This window comes from Herpailurus yagouaroundi, unplaced genomic scaffold, assembly GCF_014898765.1.
Source record: "Herpailurus yagouaroundi ecotype Mexico unplaced genomic scaffold, PumYag 185, whole genome shotgun sequence".
NCBI lineage: Eukaryota > Metazoa > Chordata > Mammalia > Carnivora > Felidae > Herpailurus > Herpailurus yagouaroundi.
The window spans coordinates 22,772,651-22,794,406 of record NW_024412416.1 but is presented as its reverse complement, the minus strand read 5'-3'; the positions used below and the strand labels follow the sequence as shown (position 1 = coordinate 22,794,406).

Here is a 21,756-nt window from a genome sequence, read left to right as displayed (position 1 = left end):
TAAATATTAAATGCTAAACATATCTACTTTGTGCTTTTTAATTTTTACAGAGACAAAACATATTTAAGTCTATTAAGAAATATATTTATGCCACTTTGAAAAGATGTATTATGAGGAAGATTATACAGTTGGCCCTTGATCCCTGCACAGCTTAAAATCAACATATCATTTTTGACTCCCCCAAAACTTAACTACTCATAGACTACTGTTGACCAGAAGCCTTACCAATAACATAATCATTTGACACATATTTTGTATGTTTTATGTATTCTATGTTGTAATTTTAAAGTATCTAGAGAAAAAAATATTATTGAGACAACCATAAGGAAAATGCATTTACAGCACTGTGCTGTATTTATCCATATAAGTGGGCTCACAATTCAAACTCATGTTATCAAAGGATCAAATTTACTTCTAAAAGTTTGAAATGCATTTAAGTTTGCTAATCTACAGTATGTTAATATGCGATAGTTCACAATTGCCTATTTCCTGGTTTTCACTGGAAAGCCAAGATTACAAATAATTTTTTAAAAGTTGGAGGAAGGGCTGAAAATACAAAACAAACTGAAGAAAAAATGTCAGAGCACTTAAAGTAATAAGCATAAGTTAACTCTACACAAACTGTGCAGTGAGGCTGGAAGAATGCAGGCAAAGCAGAAGGAACCCTTTTGGAAAATAAGAAGTGAAGCTACCATGAAAATTTCCTCTTAATGTGAATGGATTTACTGTAACTTCTTGTTTTTCAAACTGTGGTCACAGGCCAATGGTGAGTTATGATTAACACCTATTTAAATAAAGAAAATATATGTATTACCTATATACCCATGTATATATCTTCAATTTTATCAATATTTTATACATTGATTTATTATAGAGTTATTTTTAATGTTTATTGATTTATTTTGAGAGAGAGAGCAAGCAGGTGAGCAAGGTAGGGGAAGAAACAGAGGGACCAGAGTCTCCCAAGCAGGCTCCACAATGTCAGTGTAGAGCCTGATGTGGGGCTCCAACTCACAAACTGAGATTTTGACATGAGCTGAAATCAAGTCAGATGTTTAACCAACTGAGCTACTCAGGCGCCCCAAGAATTATTTGCTATTTATATGTAAATAAAAGAATAATTTCAGAAAGTGCAAAATAAATTGTATGTATGGCATATGCTGAAAATAAGAAACGTGTCAGTTTATTAAGCCTTTATTTCAGTTTCTTACATGGTTTTATATGTGTAGCATGTACTAAGCCATAATATATACTATTTAATATAGTATTGTATACTATAGAATGATCTAACATATTGTTTTAAGTTTATTTATTTATTTTGAGAGAGACCAAGAAAAAGAAAGAGAGAGCATGAATGGGGGAGAAGCAGAGACAGAGAATCCCAAGCAGGCTCCCCACCCTCAGTGACGAGCCTGACGCGGAGCTCAAATTCACAAACCGAAAGATCATGACCACAGCTGAGATCAAGAGTTGGTCACTTTTTTTTTTTTTCAACATTTATTTATTTATTTATTTTTTTTATTTAAAAAAAAAATTTTCTTTTCAACGTTTATTTATTTTTGAGACAGAGAGAGAGAGAGAGAGAGAGCATGAACGGGGGAGGGGCAGAGAGAGAGGGAGACACAGAATCGGAAACAGGCTCCAGGCTCCGAGCCATCAGCCCAGAGCCTGACGCGGGGCTCGAACTCACGGATCGCGAGATCGTGACCTGGCTGAAGTCGGACGCCTAACCGACTGCGCCACCCAGGCACCCCAAGAGTTGGTCACTTAAGGAGTGACTGGGTGACTCAGCCCGTTAAGCATCCGACTTCTACCCAGGTCATGATCTCTTGGTTAATGAGTTTGAGCCCCTGCATAGAGCACTGTGCTGACAGCTCAGAGCCTGGAGCCTCCTTCAGATGCTGTGTCTCCCTCTCTCTCTGCCCCTCTCCTGTTTTCTCGCTCTCTCTCAAAAAGAAATAAACATTAAAAAAGTAAAGAAAAGATTTGGTCCCTTAACATACTGAGCCACCCAGGCACCCCAAATGATCTAACACATTTAAAAGGTAGTGCTCTTATACCACAGTAAATTGAGTGACAAAAGGGTCTGTGTGGTCAGCTGAAAGGGCCAATAGAAGAACATTCACCATTTCTGTCTTGTATAAACACAAGACAGTGATAATTCCTCAAGGCCAGGCTATAATCACTTTTTAATAGACTCATACTTTATTGCCTTGTCTTTTCAGATTTGCAACCAGGCAACAATCTTTGTTTAAAAGAACTTCCCCCATTTCTTCTAACTACCTGCAAGACTAGAAATTCTGGTGGCAGCTTCCCAGATATTTATAGCTGTGCCATCAGTTTAGAAGATGTTACCCATCTTTCAAATCTTTATTCTGCCTACTCAACATAGAGCGAACTTATTCAGCAAAAATGTAGGGATCCTGTTGCCTCTGCCTGTTCTATCATCCCAGCCTAGCAAAACAATGTCAGGATGAACTTATAAACATAAGTGAATCTCATACTGTAATTTCCAAAAGGTACATTTAAAAAAAATTATATTATGTGGAAGGAGCTTATATCCATTTAAATATCTATTTAAGGAGCTTATATCCATTTAATGTCCAAAATTAATAGAAGCAACTATTCTGTCCTCTATAATATGCATCATTTCTTTTCTAGAAAAGGTTTATAAGATTTTGAAATTGAGAAGATAACATTTGAACTAATAAATTTGAGACTGTCAGCAAGAGTTTTTTTACAAACTACTAGAAATAATAGAAAAGAACAGAAAACAACTGTATATAAAAAGGATCTGTGTTTTCTATAAAAGAAGATATGAGAAATGAAAATGAATTTTTTAAAACAATTTAATGTTTATTTTTGAGATATAGAGAAAGAGAGTATGAGTATGAGTAGGGTAGGGCAGAGAGAGAGGGAGACACAGACTCCGAAGCAGGCTCCAGGCGCCGAGCTGTCTCCACAGAGACCAACGCAGGGCTCAAACCCATGAACCTTGAGATCATGACCTGAACCGAAGTCAGACACTTAACTGACTGAGCCACCCAGGTGCCCCAAAAAATGCATTTTTGATAAGGGAAAAAAAATGAAGTGATTGTGTCTTAAAGTAAAATGATTGTTTCAGAATGAGAAAAGAAAAAGATAGAACAAAACTTAAATGGATATAGAAAGTTGTAGTTAGTTTGTGAAAAAAAAAATCTTAAGAAAGGAATTTTATATATGGCCAACCTGACTAAAGTTAGAATGGATGTATTTAAATTAATACAAGGAAAATAATACAAAGAAAATTTTTAATATAAAAATTACGTTGGTGCAGTTAGAATTTTATTTTCTCCCTGTTAAAAGGACAAAGGTTTCTTAGGTTATTGGTCTGCTCTTAATAAGAAATCGTAAATAAAGATTTTTCTTTTTTCAATTTTTTTTAATGTTTGCTTATTTTTGAGAGAGGGAGAGACAGACAAAGAGCAAGGCAGGGGGCGGGGGGGAAGAGAGGGCAGGATACACAGAATCCAAAGCAAGTTTCGTGTTCAGAGCTGACAGCAGAGAACCTGATGCAGGGCTCCAACTCACAAACTGTGAGATCATGACCTGAGCTGAAGTTGGATGCTTAACTGACTGAACCACCCAGGCGCCCCACGGTTTTTCTTTATCTTTAATATTTTTCTGTAATCTGCTTGGTAAACAAAGATTCTTGTTTTTTCTTTGTCAGGTTTTTGATTACTTAAGGAATTGAGTCTTCTCTCTTAGGAGAACTACTTTTTTTGTTTGTTTGTTTACAACTACGTACCTATTTGTATGTGTAAAATTTCATGAAAAACATTGTCAAATAAGAAATAATGCTAAACGTTCTTTAGGAAATATTTATATGGAAGTTATTAATATACATGCTCCAGAAATTATACGAAGTTCCTGGAAACCTGATGTGTCCTCATACAACGTTATCATTCATAACTGCAGCTATTGTCTTAAAACATTATGTGTCACAGAAATAACTCATTTCCCCTATCAACTGCATTATAATGAATTCTCATCTGATCTTGCTATTGTCACTTTAAGGTTTTTTTTTTTTTTTTTTTTTTGTCATTCACAGATGATTATTGTTTTCCTCTGGATGCTTTTGTAAATATATTTCATCTTCAGATAAATTTATGGAAAAGACCCTTGTGAGTACTCTAGAATGAAAGTTTATGATAACTTTAAGATAATAACATTGAGCTGTGTAAGAATTTCTAACTTTGATGGAAAACTGACAAATGCATAAAGCTACTAACAAAAGATCAAGATCAACAAGAATTAATTACAGGATACTGATGATTGTAATTTTTATGATTTCATTTAAAGCATTGCTCACTCGTTAATATTTTGTTTTCCAAGCTTTAAAAGTCCCTATATTGGGGCGCCTGGGTGGCGCAGTCGGTTGAGCGTCCGACTTCAGCCAGGTCACGATCTCGCAGTCCGTGAGTTCGAGCCCCGCGTCGGGCTCTGGGCTGATGGCTCGGAGCCTGGAGCCTGTTTCTGATTCTGTGTCTCCCTCTCTCTCTGCCCCTCCCCCGTTCATACTCTGTCTCTCTCTGTCCCAAAAATAAATAAACGTTGAAAAAAAAATTAAAAAAAAAAATAAAAGTGCCTATATAGTCAATCACTATTCTTGCTACATTTACGTAAACAATCAGGCCAAGTTTATTAAAACTAAATTTGCAGACAGATTAGTCTTGCTATGCCTTTGATGGAAACAGAAATAATTATGGAGGAAAGATTATATTTCAGTAATACACCTTTATATATATCAGATTCTGGTACTGGTCATTGTCTTTAAAGATTTTTTTTTTTACCTGTAAACTGGATTGAGTCCTAAATTCTTCTAATTTTCTCCAATATGTGGCTAGAAGTTTATAAGTAACATTTCCAATTTTCTCCCAGTATTTTGGTTTGGAATCACAATGCAACTAAAACTGCTCTTTTCCCAAAGCCAAGCAAGTTAAGCCGGACTTTTGACACACTCCTCAGAGGTGTCACAACAGCACACATATGGATGATCTTTATGATGATTGCCATGTGCCACTCAGAAAGATTGCCAGAGACATTCACAATCCTAACCAGGAAGATCTGTGTGATGCCCACTGCTTGCCCTAGAATCCAACATTAAAAAGCTTCTCAACTGGCTTGCCCTCCAAACTTAGAAAACTCAATTTGCAATTTGCTCAAACTATTAACCTTTGGTTTTCTGTTTCCGTAGAGATGCCTCTCATTAAATAACCTGATTGTTCCCATCATAAAAAGGTCTAATTTCAGTGAAAGCCCACTTGCAACATTGCCTCCTGAAAAGAAGCACCCTGATATTCATTCTGTCCTATGTAATCATGAGTGTATGTCTTTGCTAATACATCATGTTGTGCCTATATGAATAACTTGAAAAGCAATTTGTAAATTGACTTAGAAAGGCAAAACCTGAATCTGGTTATAACCCACTTGATTTATTTGATTGGTTAAATCTTGGCTCCTGGGAATCTCTGTTCTGGGGAATTGTTCAATCCTTGGCTATTATGTATTCTCTTTATAGTCACCATATTGTGTTCTATAGTCTCAAATGTATTAAATGTCTGTCAGCAGCTACTCACATGCAAATGATATCCATCAGGATCAGACAACTAGATGAAACCAACAATGACCACATGAATGATGAAGATGGTGACTGCATGGCCCTCCAGCCTGATGATTCAACTAATAGAAACAGCAAATACATGAATCTTCAGCCTGATGTCATCAACAGTGGTAACTGAGAAAAACACTGTAATAGTTTGTCATGCTCTCAGCCTGCTAATAGAATGACTGAAAGGGGGGAATTGTTACAATCAAGGACAGATGGAGACCAGCCTTGAAGTTTCACTGAACAGACAGAACCGGTGTAGTCATGCAGGAAAAGCTTAACTGAGATTATTTTGCAAAACTAACTTGACCTGGATCATTTCTTGCTTGTACATCTGGAAATGATGAGTAAAACTTGAACTGTTTCCCAAGGTTGTTATGAGGGAGCCACTCATAACTGGCTCAAAACTGTAATATTGTAATCAATCATTATGAAGAATAAACAGCCATTGCTTTCTCACTATTTAAGCTGTTTTAAAACAGTGTACCCCTGAGCCTCATTCTACGTTCTTGCTTGAGTACTCCCAGTTTGCAAACTGTCTTCTTGGTGTGTGTGCAATACATTTTTACTAAGTACACTTTTGTGATTCATTGGTTATACTTTAGTTATTGTGAATCTTTGACAGTGCTGTGAACACTAAGCTCAAGCTATACAGTTGTGTGGACTCCAAGTGATGCCTGCTCCTGACATGGGGCTCATAAGCTGCAGAGAGAACTCCTTGTCCAGGTTTAGAAAATTCCAACAGTCAGAGCTCCATTTGTATGGAGCTAAATATTTCCTCCGTGTTATTTTGACCTGTGGGTCCTAGCCCCAGGCTCTGGAAATGCTACAACAAATGGAATTATCTTTTCTATGACAGACCTTCCAACCTTCTCACACAGTGTCCTGGGAGAAGTGGCTGGTGCTGCAAAGGCAGCTGTGAGCTGGAATGACTCTTGGGGTCATTCATCTTGGTGCACTGGGACCCGGAGGTGACAGCCTGAAGGTGCCTGGACTCTGCTAGCAGCTGTCATATGAAGATATTCAACCTGACAAGGAGGAAACAGTCATGTTTGGGGAAGGGTGGTAGAATTGCAAAAAAAAAAAAAAAAAAAAATCAAGGAATACAGTTTCTTTATATTTGGAAAAATGACTTACATGTGTGTAAAGTATCTACTTTGAAAATATTACAAACTTATATTGATAAAGTACTTTGTTTTGAAGTACCTTTTCTCTATGTTCTCTTGTGTGATCCTGCCAACAGTAATGTGACATGAGCAGGGCAAGCTTCATGTATCTGGTCAGTGGCAGAGATGAAAATGAGACCCTAAACCCAATGCTTTTTTTCCCAGCACTTGATTCATTTCCCTTACTTAAATTGTTCTGTCAAAATTCTGGCTGCCCTTGCAGTGTCCCAGACCTAGAGACCAGCTTAAGGCTGTCTACCTGATGGACAGTTTAACATGTGGTCAATATCATCATTCTAGTTTTTTTTAATTTTTAAAAATGTTTTCATTTATTTTTGAGACAGAGAGAGACAGAGCATGAGCAGGGGAGGGGCAGAGAGAGAGGGAGACACAGAATCTGAAGCAGGCTCTGGGTTCCCAGCCGTCAGCACAGAGCCTGATGCGGGGCTCAAACTCACAGACTGTGAGATCATGACCTGAGCTGAAGTCAGATGCTTAACCAACTGAGCCACCCAGGTGCCCCCATCATTCTAGTTTTAAGATTTCTGCCTAGAACCCCTTCCTTTCTCACCTCTCTGCCCACTTATCATTTCTATATCATCCCACTTCCTTCCTTCTTTCCCTTTTTAAGCATTTGTTCTCTTCATCCTCATCCTCATTACAGAAGGACATGTCCCAGGTCCCTTTGCCTAGAATCTGTTTGCCTTTTCTGTCAGTGCTCTTTATCTTCATTCCTCTTTTTAATCTTCTCTACCCCTTCTTGCAGTTTGCTTCTCACCATGGGAGATGGAGAGCTGTGGACACAGACACTGGTAGGTTTATCCAATACAGCCCAGCAAATAGCCACTTTCCTGCACATCTGGGTGTTTCTGGGTTATTCTTATAGCATTGGAAACATTGAGAATAAGGCTCTCCTTCATCACTCTCCTCTATTTGCTGCAAGTCAAGACTGGCACCACATACACCAGATTTCAAATGACTCAACGTGAGGAACTCTCAACCCTTTTTTACATTTCTATCACATCCCTTTCTGAAGGTAAATGTCCCTGCCCTCCCTTCTTCACCTCCCCCTCTTCAAGCCGTCCAAACACCAGCTCCCCCAAGGATTCATGTTCCAAGTTCTTAACCATGTGGAACAAGCACCAACCGCAACACTAACAGAGCAAAATGGACACCAACCAGGTCCCAGGGCTCCTTCCATACCATTGGTGTGTGGTGAGTCAGGCCAGGTTTTGAGGAAAGCCAGATTGACCAGAAGGTCCTGGGGAATCTCATTCTTTTAACAAATAGGCCACAGTAGCGCCTGCTGTGTGTCAGATCTGCTTATCAGTGCTATTATCTCTTCCCCTACTTTTGTCCTTCAAAAGATAAGTTTGCAGGAAGGAATCTCTAGGCTCCCTTACTCAATTTCCCAGTTCACTCAACCACAGAACCATCTGTGACTGCCATCAGGAGGTGTCCCCACTGCAGCATCAGTCTGTAAAGCCTAACCCCAACTAAGCTCTTTATCCCTGAGACTTCTGTCTACTCTTTCTAACCTAACACAGAGAGTAGTTGTCTTCCCCCTGGCTGGAGGAGGTTCTCAGAACTACCGATGGGGCAAAACATCACAACAGGAACAAATTTCACTGAGGGCAAAGTTGCTGCAGCTTTACTGTGTTGTCTGTTCTACTTAAACATTACTATCTGTTGAAAAAAAACCCTTAAATATTTAATTCTGTTTACTTCATTTTTTAAGGATTTTTTCAAGCTTTTACTTAAATTCTAGCTACTTAACATGTATGGGAAAATTGGTTTCATGTGTAGAATTTAGTGATTCGTCATTTACATATTACACCCAGTGCTCATCACAAGTGCCTCCTTAAAACCCATCACCTGTTTTAAGAGGCTAAACTTGGGCAGAGGTGCCTCAGTCTCCAACCTCCTTTTTTTTTTGGTCCATAAAGAGCTCTAACCACTCTGAGATAAGACTTGTTTTGTTTGTTTGTTTGTTTTTAATCAGTACATTCTCCTATTAGAATGTATTGGGTAACCAAAATACCCTCCACATGGTATTCTTTTAAAATTCCATAAGTTTCTTAGTTTTCATGTCACCATAGGGATAGCAAATTTATTAGCAACCCACCAAAAGCACAAGATTTCCTAAAAATGTGATATCAGAATTATAAAAATCAAGTGGATTTGGTTGGTTGATGTTGAAAAACCTGTGACTGACAGAAGTGAGAAAGAACATTTGAAGCACTATGTGGATTTTTTGAAAAGTCATATTTATAAGCTGTATTTGTGACTAGTGTGTGAAAACCCTCTTTTTTATTCTTCCATGAATTGGGTTAATTTGTCATGACGTTGAATGAGCAGATTTAAACTTGATCACAAATTATCACACTTTCATTCCTTTCTTTTCTGAATTGAGTGAAAATTTCCAGAGGTTTGTAAAGGCTTAAGAAAATTGCTGCTGACTTTACAAACTGTTTCAGCCAAATTACAAGGCCCAAAGGATGAGCCAAGTTCTTTCCTGGGATGATCAATCATTACATTTAGAAGGGGAAGGCTGGACCCACAGCCTCACATTCACAGAGATGCTTGAAAAACATCTTTCTTGTTCAAGGTTTGGTGTTCAGCCATCTGGGAAGCATGCTATGCTGCTATTCTCACAGGTAGAATTTTCAAGATTTTGTCTCTCCTTTTTCTCTGAGAGTTTTTCCTCTCTCCTGGCTTGCACCTCACCTCTCTCTACAAAAATGACCCTCCAGTCAATTGTTCTTTTTTATACTGGTCTCTCCTAAGCTATTTCAATGACCTTATTTGAACTCTGCTTGCAGAGTGTTATGCATGAGAACAGTAAATAATTCTGCATACAATTGAAAGGTCTCCTTGCAGTTCTTTCTTTCTAGCTCATTCTCTTCAAAACTTTACCCCAGTAGATCCCTAAAATGAGCCTACTATGGTGGTTTACTATGGCAACCCAGCAGTCATGCAGCACAGCAGGGGGCTGGTAGCCCATCACAGCTGCTTCTCTGTGCAGGCCCCAGGGATCTACCTGACTTGTCTTTGAAGTGCTGACACATAAGTACCCATTGATATTTGTCAAATTATTTCCCAGCTCAAAGTTGGATCTCAAAGGCAATTTTCACTAAATTACAAAGCAATGCCTCTGACATGTCCCTGGAAACTACCAGTTTTAGCAGCCCACATGAAGGATATGACAGGAGACATCTGTAGATGTCATTAGGAAGGCAGACAGACCCAAACTTGTTGGGCCAGCCTGCATCCTCCCCTTTCCTGTTGCCATAGTCATTAGCAATCTGGACAAACTTTCCCCTTGAGATTGAAAGATCATCTTCCTGTGAACATCCTGATGACCTGTCTTCCTGTGCCTCTGTATAGATGCTCAGCCTAGCAGAGGAAAGTGCAGGCCCTTTGTGAAAATCTGCCATCAAATTTCACCACTTCCTGTAACAAGCATTAATTAAGTACTTTATGGCAGACATTGGACAAGTCATTGCAGGTACAGGGGCCTACAGTCAGACAGTCTTTCTATAGTCTAGCTATGTGTAAAGAACATTCAATAAATAATTGCATGAATCATTAATAATTAGATTTGTGATAAGCACCAGAAAAAAGAAGTGTGTGTTGTCATAAAATATACGATAGGATGTTTTCCTGGATTGGGGTGGAGTGGAGGTGGGGTGTCCAGAAAGAATCTCTCAGGGAAGTGACATTTTAGACTATCCAGAGATAATGGACCTATGCCAGCCAGAAACTATAGGTGCTCCACACTGGACCCTGCAGTGGATCAAACACAGAACATTGTGGGAAATGGGAGCTGGGGTGGCAAGAATAGGGGCCATGAAGGTATAAGGTTGTTGAGCTCAAGAAAGAATTCTTGAGACATTTTATGATGCAAAAAAGTTGCTTTTGTTATAGCACAGGGGACAGCACCCTTGGCAGAAAGAGCAACACTTGTGATTTTGAGGTGTGACTGATTATATGTTTTAAAGTTGGGGGTGGGGGGTGGGTAGAGATAACAGAAGTCTCCAAAGGGATTTCTGTATGTGAAAGAAGGTTTACAGGATCCTGGAGGTCTGGCTATTGTCAAGCTAAGGTTGCTTTTAGTCTCTAGCAAAACATTAACATCAAGGCAGCTGTAAGTTCCTTGAGGAATGTCACACTCTGCTTGTTTCAGGTATTTATCAATGGGTTGCAAGTTGTAAGGAAATTTAATTTTATCTACATTTCTCTTGCCTTTGTTCTCCTCATCAAAGGGAGCAGGTAGCTGCTTGTAAGCCAGGGCTAAGGCTTTGGAGCAGGCACACATTGTTTTGGTGAAATTGAGTGAATTTGAGAATAGCAAAGGTACCAGGAAACCTTTGAGGAAAGAGAGAAAAGAGTAAATATGAGCTGCATGGGAGCCATAGCTACAAAGCTAGCCTTAGAAGGTGGACTGATTGTACTGAGCCTGGGGTGGTTGAGATTATAGAAGCTGCTGTCAGCTGAACCCTGGAGTCAGGAGCACGAAGTCCAGGGCAGATGAGAAGGGGAAAGGCCCACAGGAGGAAGATTACCAAATGAGGCCAGTGAGGAAGGTGGCTAAGTGAACTGATCAAATTTTTCCTAATTCTGCAGGCCAGGTCTCTTAAATGCTTTTTTCCTCAACTTTTTGAATATATATTATTACTGAAGTAAAATACACATTTACATGCGAAAATTAAACACAACATAAAGAAATGAAGTGAAAATTAAAGTGTACCCCTCATCTGCCCAACTTCTGGGACACTTGCTCAAAGGCAGCTATTTACTTTTTTAAAAATTTTATTCCTGTAAAGGATCTGGTTACCCCACAATTCTTGATTTAGACACTTTCTGTTACTGTTATGCCCAGAATTCATGATCCCCAAAGACCACTAGGGAGCCGAGTCCGATGCAAAAGCAAAGAGCCTTTATTCGAGCTAGCTCGAGCTCAATCCCCTACCTGCACCGATGCAGCGGTGAGATACCAGGGAAAGAGAGAGAGTTTCAAAAGGACTAAGGTCTTATTGGGGCCTGGGGGCAGTTGGTGAGGTAATGGCTATGGCCTCAGCCAATTGGCTGGGGAAGGGTCCTGGGGAAGGGTGCAAGTCCTGTTAGGCAGGTGAGGGGGGTTTACTCAAGGGGAGGAGGTGTGGTCAAGGTGAAGGACACGGAACAGGATGGAGTCAGCCTGCGTAGGCCCGCCCTTTCATTCCCCCCTTGTCATATAGCTTAGGGATCAAATCATGGGACCGGCTGCATTTATGGTGACAAAGGGAACAGAGTTTGGAGGTTTACACAAAGTTCTGGGAAGCAAGTGTCCCTGGGGTGGCTCTGGGAGGTCTTATTAAGTATTGTCCCTGAGCTGGTGTCTATGATCTGCCAGGTGATGTTTGGGGGGGCGTGGGGACTCCCGGCAGCATGAGCAATGACAAGCAGAGTTAACAGAGTTACCAATATTAGGTAGGTCGAATGCGCTGTAGCTTGAGCTTGAGCAGGTTGTGTTGGTCCCGACTGATGGCCCATCGCATGACAACGTCCTTCTTGATCGAGGAGGGGTCCGCTGGCCTAACGTGGGTGTGATGGACCCAGGTCACGATGCCGTCTACTTTGAGAGTGGTGGGGGTTGTCAGCACCACGATGTAGGGTCCCTTCCAGCGCAGCTCGAGGGTCTCTCGGTGGTGCCTCTTGACGTAGACCCAGTCTCCCGGCCTGTACTGATGAGGTGTCAGGGTTGGGCCAGCCTCGTAGATGGCACGGAGGCGCGGCCAAATGTCCTCGTGCACCCTCTGGAGCCCGCTCAAGGAAAGAAAAAGTTCTTGATCTTTAAATTCAGCAATAAGTTCAGCTCGAAGGCTGGGAATAACAGGGGGTGGCCTGCCAAACATGATCTCGTAGGGAGTAAAACCCAGAGTGTAAGGAGTGTTTCTAACCCGGTAAAGGGCGTACGGTAGGAGAGTCACCCAGTCCCTGCCAGTCTCCATGGTTAATTTGGTAAGGGTCTCTTTTAGGGTTCTATTCATTCTTTCTACCTGTCCTGAACTCTGGGGCCTATAAGCACAATGTAATTTCCAGTTTGCCCCCACCGCCTTGGCTACTGCCTGTGTTAACCTGCGAGATAAAAGCTGGTCCATTGTCTGATCCTACCAGGGCAGGAAAACCATACCTGGGTAAGATGTCTTCTAGTAGCTTCTTAGCCACCATCTGAGCCATTTCATGCTTGGTTGGGTATGCCTCCACCCAGCCAGAGAAGGTGTCTGTAAATACTAAAAGATATTTAAAACCATACTTTCCTGGTTTGACTTCAGTGAAGTCGACTTCCCATTGGGCTCCGGGTCTGGTGCCTCTGAGCCTGGTTTCTTTTTTATTTGATGTGGCCCTCGCGTTGGTGAGTTGGCAGGTCTTGCAGGCAGATACAACTCGCTCTATTTTGTGTCCTGTTGGTGAATCTTAATTCTGGCATGTCGGATTAAGTCTTTTAATTTTCGGGCCCCCATGTGAGTAGACCGATGCATGTGCTCTAATATTGAGACTCCGAGCTGGTTTGGCAACACAAGCTCCTTGTTAGGTGTATACCACCATCCCTTTATCTCCTGGGCCATAGGGAGTTTCTTGATCCACTGTAACTCCTCCTGGGAGTATTTGGGCTGGTCTGGTAAAACTGGGTCTCCCGGTTCTGGTAGTTGTATGGTCATGGTGGGGACTGGAGTAAGGGCTACTGCCTTGGCTGCCTGGTCAGCCTTTCGATTACCTCTAGCTACTGGGTTATCAGTTTTTTGGTGCCCTTGGCAGTGGATAATGGCTAGCTTGGCAGGAAGCCATAAGGCTGTAAGCAGGTTAAGTATCTCCTGCTTATTCTTTATAGTCCGTCCTTCTGCCGTCAGTAACCCCCTCTCCTGATAAATTGCCCCATGAATATGAGCTGTGGCAAATGCATAACGGCTGTCTGTGTAGATGTTAAGCCATTTTCCAGTTCCCAGCATCAGCGCCTTGGTGAGGGCTATGAGCTCTGCTCGCTGGGCTGACGTTCCAGAGGGTAGAGCCTCCGCCCATACGGTGTCCGTTTTGGTGACCACTGCTGCACCCGCATACCTGTGTCCGTCTCGCACAAAGCTGCTGCCATCAGTGAACCAAGTAGCCTCGGCATCGGGGAGGGGCCTGTCGGTCAGGTCCGTCCAGAATCCATGTACTTGTTCCAGGATTCCCGCACAGTCATGTAATGGAGCACCTAGGTCAGGGTCGGGCAGCAGGGTTGCAGGATTGAGAGCTGCACTGGGGTGGAACCGCACTCGTGGAGGGTTGAGTAGGAGGCTCTGGTAATGAGTCATACGTGTATTGCTCATCCATCTATCCAGAGGCTGTTTCAGGACCCCTTCAATGGCATGTGGGGTCGTGATCCAGATCTCCTGTCCTAGGGTCACTTTGTCTGCATCCTTGACTACAAGTGCTGTCGCTGCAATAATTCTTAGGCATGGCGGCCAGCCGGCAGCCACTGGGTCTAGTTTCTTAGGTAAGCCACTGGACAGTTCCAAGGGCCTAAGGCTTGAGTTAGAACCCCTTTTGCTATTCCCTTATGTTCGTCTACAAAGAAGTGGAAGGGCTTTGTAATGTCTGGCAGGCCCAGGGCTGGGGCACTTAGGAGGGCCTTTTTTAACTGATTAAAGGCAGTTTCTTCTTTTTCAGCCCATTTAAATGTTTTCCCCTCTTTGGTAGCTTCATATAGGGGCCTGGCGATCTCAGCAAAACCTGGAACCCAGAGGCGGCAGTAGCCGGCTGATCCTAGGAATTCCCTTACTTCTCTTTGGGAGGTGGGAGTAGGGATCTTTAGGACAGTTTCTTTTCTGGCATCTGATAACCGCCGCTATCCACCCTCCAGGATATATCCCAGGTAACTTACCCTCTTCCTGCATATCTGAGCCTTCTTCGCGGATGCCCGGTACCCTAAGGCCCCCAGGGTAGCCAGCAGGTCCTGGGTCCCTCGCTCACAGTCTTTGGCCGTGTCGGCAGCAATCAGGATGTCATCTACATACTGTAGAAGGGTGAGGCCAGGGTGCTCCCTTCTGTACTCACCCAGGTCCTCGTGTAGTGCCTTGTCAAAGATGGTGGGTGAATTTTTGAATCCCTGAGGTAGCCGTGTCCAGGTGAGTTGCCCACTGTAGCCCTCCTCCGGATCATGCCACTCGAAGGCGAACAAGGGTTGGCTCTGGGTGCCAGCGGCAGACTGAAGAAGGCGTCCTTTAAATCTAGTACAGTATACCAGACCCTGGAGGGCGCTAAGGAGCTCAAGAGAGTATATGGGTTGGGAACAGTTGGGTGTATGTCCGGGACCCTCTTATTTACTTCCCGGAGGTCTTGTACTGGTCGCTAGTCATTTGTGTGAGGCTTTTTGACCGGCAGTAAGGGGGTGTTCCAGGTAGACTGGCAAGGAACTAGTACCCCTAGGCTTTGTAGTCTCCAGATGTGTGGCTGGATCCCCTTCCAGACCTCCTGAGACATGGGGTATTGTTTGATCCTTACCGGACTCTCTCCTGGCTTGAGCTCTACCAGGACTGGGGTCCTGTGAATGGCTAGTCCCATCCCCCCCGTCTCTGCCCAAACCGAGGGGAATTCTTGTAGCCATCTGTCTATATTATTCTCTCTCGGGAGCGCCTCCTGGTGGAGGAGGTACTCATCCTCCAGTTTCATGGTCAGGACCTGGATGGGGTGGCCCTTGCCATCGGTGACCTGAGGCCCCCCTTGTCTGAAAGTTATCTGAGCTCCAATCTTGGTCAGTAAGTCCCGTCCTAACAGCGGGTAAGGGCATTCTGGTATTACCATAAGGAGTGGGATACCCAGCCCGTTCCCAAATCTGCTGTTCTTCGGGTAGTCCATGAATACTGGCTCATTCCAGTTGCCCCTTGTACCCAGGACTTCTTGCTAGCTAGTTTTCCTTGTGGGGTGCAGAGGACCGAATGTTGTGCTCCGGTGTTGACAAGGAAGTCAATAGGGGTCCCCTCCACTTAAGAGTTACCCTGGGTTCGGGGAGAGGGTCCAAACCCTGACTCCCCTAATCACTTAGTTCATCCAGCTCTAGGACTTTTACTCGATCAGTCTTGCTTCCCTTCCCGCCAGCTCTTTTTGGACAATCTCGGGCCCATGCCCTATCTCCTTGCAGTATGCGCACTGATCCTTCTGCAGCCTCTGCTTCCCCCCCTTGGTGGTGCTTTTACCTTTTCTTGTGTTGTCTGCCAGCTGCCGGAGACGGAGGTCTCGTTCCTCAGGGAAGTCAGCAGTAGTAGCTAGTAGTATTCTGGCCAGGTCTTGAGTCTGCTTACTGCTGGCAGCCGCCATGGCACGAGCCTGCTTGTCCTCAGGAGGCTCCCGGTTATTATATACCTTTTCGGCTACCACCAGTAAGTCCTGCAGACTTTTTTCTCCTAGTCTATCTATTTTCTGTAATTTTCTCCTAATGTCTATGGCCGATTGGTTTACAAAGGCCATGAAAACAGCTGCCTTGCTTTCCGGTGCCTCTGGATCCATGGGGGTATAGGTACGGAATGCCTCCATGATCCGTTCTAAAAAGGCAGCCGGAGATTCATCTTTTCCCAGTTGTACATTTCCTACCTTGGCCAAATCGGTTGGCTTTCCAGCAGCCATTCGGAGACCCCCCATTAGAGTCTGGCGGTAGACCCGGAGCCTCTCCTTACCTTCTGCCATGTTGAAATCCCGCTGGGGCCGAGTTAAGGGGAAGGAGGCATCTATCTGAGCCTGGTTGGTGGTGGGATTCCCATCTGCGCCTGGAACTAGTTTTCCGGCCCCACTGAGGATTCTTTCTCTTTCTTCAGTCGTGAACAGGACCTGCAAAAGCTGCTGGCAATCATCCCATGTGGGCTGATGGGTAAAAAGAACAGAGTCTAATAAATCAATAAGCCCTGCCGGTTTCTCAGAAAACTTAGGATTCTGAGCTTTCCAGTTGTAGAGGTCGCTAGTGGCGAAAGGCCAATAGTGATGGGGCTGATTCCCCTCCGCGTCTGGGGGTCCGGTGGCTCGCAGGGGCAGAATAGTGGAGTAGGCTGTGGAGGCGGATTGCCCCCTCTGAGCCCTTTGTCTGGAAAAGGGCGGGCTCCCCCCTGGAGCGTTTCTGTCTCCCGCTCTCGGAACAGAGTCTGCCTCCCCCGGAGGGGGAGGATGGTGTTCTTCAGGCATCCTAGAGGGGTTATACGGGGGAGGAAAAATTAATTCTTCTTCATTCCCCCCTGTAGGACAGGGTAGAGGGGTGCTGAAGGCTGGGTAAGACTTTTCCTCTTCTCTGTCTCCTGCAAAGCAAGAATGGGTTTTGGCTCCGGAGGGAGCAGGGTTAGGAAGGGCTTAAGCCAAGAGGGTGGGTCTTCTACAAGGTCCTGCCAAGTGATAATGTAAAGGAGCTGATCAGGATGGCCCGTTTTAGGCTGAGAGATGATACTCCTGACTTGGTGGATGGTAGGGAGGTCGAAGGTCCCCTCTGGTGGCCATCCGACATTGAAAGTTGGCCACTCGCTAGAACAAAAAAACTGCAACCGACCCTTTCGGACTTCCACACTGAGGTTGTTAGCTCTTCCCCTCACATTCCTAAAGTGATCAATCATAATACTTAGAGGAGTAGTCTGAGTCTGTCCCATAACGTCTGTCCAGTAAGTCCACAGAGCAAAACAGAGAAACACAAAAACAGACAAACAGAGGGCCCCTAGAAAGTCGTCCAACTCCATGGAACCAAAACTGCAAGCTAGCTTAGACCTTTGAGGGGATTCCATGTCCCTCCAAAACCGATGAGGGGATTCCACTTCCCTCCAAAGACGACGGCCTCACGCCGACCAGCGGGAGCGACCCGCCTTGTCTCAGACCTTTGAGGGGATTCCACATCCCTCCAGAAGGGAGAATCGGAACGTCTTCCGAAACTCCCGGCCTGTGGTCCTCCAGTGCGTCCACTTAGACCGCGTCGGGCACTACCAGAATTCCAGAAATGAGCTCACACAGAAAAGACAGAACAAACAGACACTAACCGTGGCCAGTCAGGCTCTCCTGGTCGGGGGTCCCTCGGGGGTCTTGGGGATTCCGGGCCGAGCCCCCAAATGTTATGCCCAGAATTCGTGATCCCCAAAGACCACTAGGGAGCCGAGTCCGATGTAAAAGCAAAGAGCCTTTATTCGAGCTAGCTCGAGCTCAATCCCCTACCTGCACCGACGCAGTGGTGAGATACCAGGGAAAGAGAGCAAGTTTCAAAAGGACTAAGGTTTTATTGGGGCCTGTGGGCAGTTGGTGAGGTAATGGCTATGGCCTCAGCCGATTGGCTGGGGAAGGGTCCTGGGGAAGGGTGTGAGTCCTGTTAGGCAGGTGAGGGGGGTTTACTCAAGAGGAGGAGGTGTGGTCAAGGTGAAGGACACGGAACAGGATGGAGTCAGCCGGCGTAGGCCCGCCCTTTCATTACTACTCATCTATTCTCTCCCTTCACTCATTTCCAAATTTTTCATAGTTGTATTGTGATTTTTAGTTCTACTGGTAACCTTTATAACTTTGTATAAGTCATATAAGCCTATTTCTCTTATTGCATCAATTTGACAATCTCTCTCATCTACCTTGTACCTGAGATGAGGAAATATTCATCCCTGTACCTCCCTCTCACCTCTAGCTTCTGCTGCTGTGCATGACTTTCACATTTATGATGCTTTAACACTTACACTCCTGTTTCTTAATCCTTAGTGTGTGTTTGCTCTAGATATTAACTAAGAAGTAGCTTTCACAGTGTTAGCATGATCTTAATGACTATCTTTGCAAACATGAGTAGTGTAGTCAGATGCAGAGAGAAGGAACTAGGTTTCTGAACTGATAAATCTGAGATGTATGTACCGTAATTAAAGGTCAAATCAAGTCTCAACATAATAGTAGCCTATCCAATACTCTAAAGCAGAAGATAGCAAACATTTTCTGTCAAGAACCAAATAATACATATTAGGCTTTGCAGGCCCATGTGTCAGAGCTATTACCCTCCAGTGGTGCAGCATGGAAGGAACCATAGAAACTGCATTATTTTGTAGTTAGCTGCATCCAGTAAAACTATAAACAAAAACAGCCACAGCCAACCCTTGATCTAAAGCAGTATTTTTCAAACTTTACATCAGAATCCTCTATGGGGTTTCCTAAAATCAGATGGCTGAATGCCACCTCCATAGTTTCTGATTCAGCAGATCTGGGATTGGGCTGGATATTTGGATTTCTGGCAAGTTCCCAAGTGGGAATTGCTGGTGATGCTGGTTCACACCACATGCTTGTTGCTTTGGATTAGAGCATGACCCTCTCGTACACATCTGTACATATATTCATGACATTCCTGATAGTCTTTTTTTTTTTTTTTTTTTTTTGTACTTGGCACCTGAATGCAACCTGTCACCAAGATTTTCCATCATCATCATACTTGTTACTTTAGGAAACTTTTTTCTTTTTTCTTTTTTTTTTTTTTAATTTTTTTTTTCAACATTTATTTATTTTTGGGACAGAGAGAGACACAGCATGAACGGGCGAGGGGCAGAGAGAGAGGGAGACACAGAATCGGAAACAGGCTCCAGGCTCTAAGCCATCAGCCCAGAGCCCGACGCGGGGCTCGAACCCACAGACCGCGAGATCGTGACCTGGCTGAAGTCGGACGCTTAACCGACTGCGCCACCCAGGCGCCCCAGGAAACTTTTTTCTTAAAATGTTTCCTCCCAGTACCCCTAATCATGAACTTTGGTAGACCAGCTGCTCTCTGAGTCTGCTGCTTAGCAGTAATCTGAAACTGTCCTTTAATGTCTCTAGGAGGTGCTACTTTCACTCAGGTTCTGTGCCTTCTTCCTTCTGTCCTGGATTTAGGTTGGTTTTGCTACAGCACATCACCAAGGATTAACTTTTTCACTGAAGATTCATGAGATGTATACTGAAACTTAGAATGACTGAAAATGTATTACTTTAGCACTTTAGTTAATAGAAATTTTTGGCCAGGTATAGAATTCTAAGTTGAATTCTTCCAGGCTTTGAAGTTATTGCCTTATTGTATTCTAGCATCCAGTGTTCCTAGAGACAAATCTGATGACTCTTTGATTCTTTCTTTACAGATGTCTGGTATTATGTCCTCTCTGTTCTAAAACAGCTAGGATTAGAGGTGCCTGACTGGCTTAGTTGGTAGAGCATGTGACTCTTGATCTCGGGGTGGTGAGTTCAATACCCATGTTGGGTATAAACATTACTTAAAAAAATCTAAGAGTAGATTCTTTTTTAATTTCTTATGTTCAACTCTCAGTGTCTTTGAAAGTGTAGAAGTATTCACAATCCTCCCCCAGGCTCCTGAAAATGTTATCCTAATCAGACACTCTTTGGTCATTTCCTTCCCAACATTTTCTCTGTTTTCTTTCTGGAACTCCTTGGACATCTTGGATTCAAATTCGGCTATCAAACTTTTCTTCTAAGATGTCTCTTCACTTTTTCTTTTTGATCTACAGGTTGAGTGTTTTCCTTAATTTTTTCTTTTGGACATCATATCTCTTTTTACTATAACAATCATAATTATAATGTGTAGGAAAATTTTCTTGTCTGATTTCTCCATTTTTGTTGCTATATGACCTTGTTTTATGGATACAATATTGTCCTGATTTTCTCCAAGAACACAAGTTAGGATTTTTTTAAGTATATTATATTTTATTATTTTTTTTACCTTCTTCCTCCTGTGTCACCTTCTCTATATTTTTTATTAAGGCCCTTCCTTTGTAGGTAGAGTTTACCTTCAAACAATGCAAGAGTTATGAGTATTGACACATATTAAAATGCCCATATAACTTTTAATTTCCATGAAACTTAACTACTGATATCTTACTGTTGACTAGAAACCTTACCAATAAATAAACAGTATTTGTATGTTATATGTATTATATATTGTGTTCTTACAATAAAGATGGTGAAATGAAAGTATTATTGAGAAAATCATAAGAAAAATATATTTACAGTTCTGTACTGTATTTATAAAAAAAAAACATATAATTGGCCCATGCAGTTCAAACCTGTGCTGTTCAAGGGTCAACTGCAATCAGGTTTATTTAACATAGCATGCATTTTTTACTGACCCACAAGTTTATTCCCTCACCCTTGAATGACAGACTGCTGCCCAATGCAAATGTAAGAATGTATGTGTACAAGTCAATGATCATGTACAGAGCTCTAACACCTCCCTGCAGTCTATTCAGTGATGAATATATTGACTGCCACTGAATGCCAAAGTCAGTATATGCTCAAGTGACACCCATCAGACATTTGCCTGCAGAATGGATGTGCCACAAAGTATGTAGAATTACTAAAAATTATTTGGCAATGTGTTTTGGGAAAATAGTGTTGTATTTTCTTGAGCAAAACCTCAGCACAGGATCTGGGGTCACATCTTGGAACATGGCCTAATGCAGATGGAAAGTCTGATTAAGCCTCTTAGCACAGTGATTAAGCAAGTTCTTTGTGCTGGATGGGAGTTCATGGTTCACACTCCCCAAAGGGCTTGCAATAAAAACATTTGGAAAACCACATAAAGTATATCTTCCCACTCATCCAACCTTCGGAGACATATGCTATAAGAAATTTTGCATGAAATAAATTTTACTTTGTTTAATGCATTATTTCATAAACGTTCTTGGTTTCCTATATAGAATCTATTTATAAACAACAAAAATAATATTCTGTGAAACTTTATAAAACAATATTTCAGTGCTGTTATTGGTGGAAAGTCACCAAAAGACCAAAAGAACCAAAGCTCATAATGTAGAAGGAAGTGAGAAGATAGGTCCAAGTGGAATCATGTTTCAGAAGGCACTAGACATTTACCTACAAACTGGAGAAAACTACCAAGTTTTCCTTCTCCTAATCTAGAGCCAGGGGAAGAATTCAACATGGGCCTGGAAGCCAAAG

At 42.8% G+C, this 21,756-nt stretch overlaps 1 protein-coding gene and 1 long non-coding RNA gene across 2 annotated transcripts; one reads left to right on the top strand and one right to left on the bottom strand.

Annotated features, from left to right (window-relative positions):
• The first annotated feature begins 670 nt into the window (after positions 1 to 670).
• Positions 671 to 6,837, top strand: LOC121042600 (uncharacterized). Its single transcript, XR_005796320.1, has 3 exons — positions 671 to 766; positions 4,091 to 4,163; positions 5,611 to 6,837. It is a non-coding gene; the product is annotated as an uncharacterized LOC121042600 (long non-coding RNA).
• A 3,412-nt stretch (positions 6,838 to 10,249) lies between these two features.
• On the bottom strand, positions 10,250 to 17,459 carry LOC121042563 (uncharacterized). Its single transcript, XM_040493911.1, is given in 11 exon segments — positions 10,250 to 10,266; positions 11,059 to 11,181; positions 12,338 to 12,929; positions 12,931 to 13,256; positions 13,259 to 14,332; positions 14,335 to 15,027; positions 15,030 to 15,641; positions 15,644 to 15,820; positions 15,823 to 15,960; positions 15,963 to 17,045; positions 17,099 to 17,459. Coding segments are annotated over 11 exon segments (5,196 nt in total).
• Between the last annotated feature and the right edge of the window lie 4,297 nt (positions 17,460 to 21,756).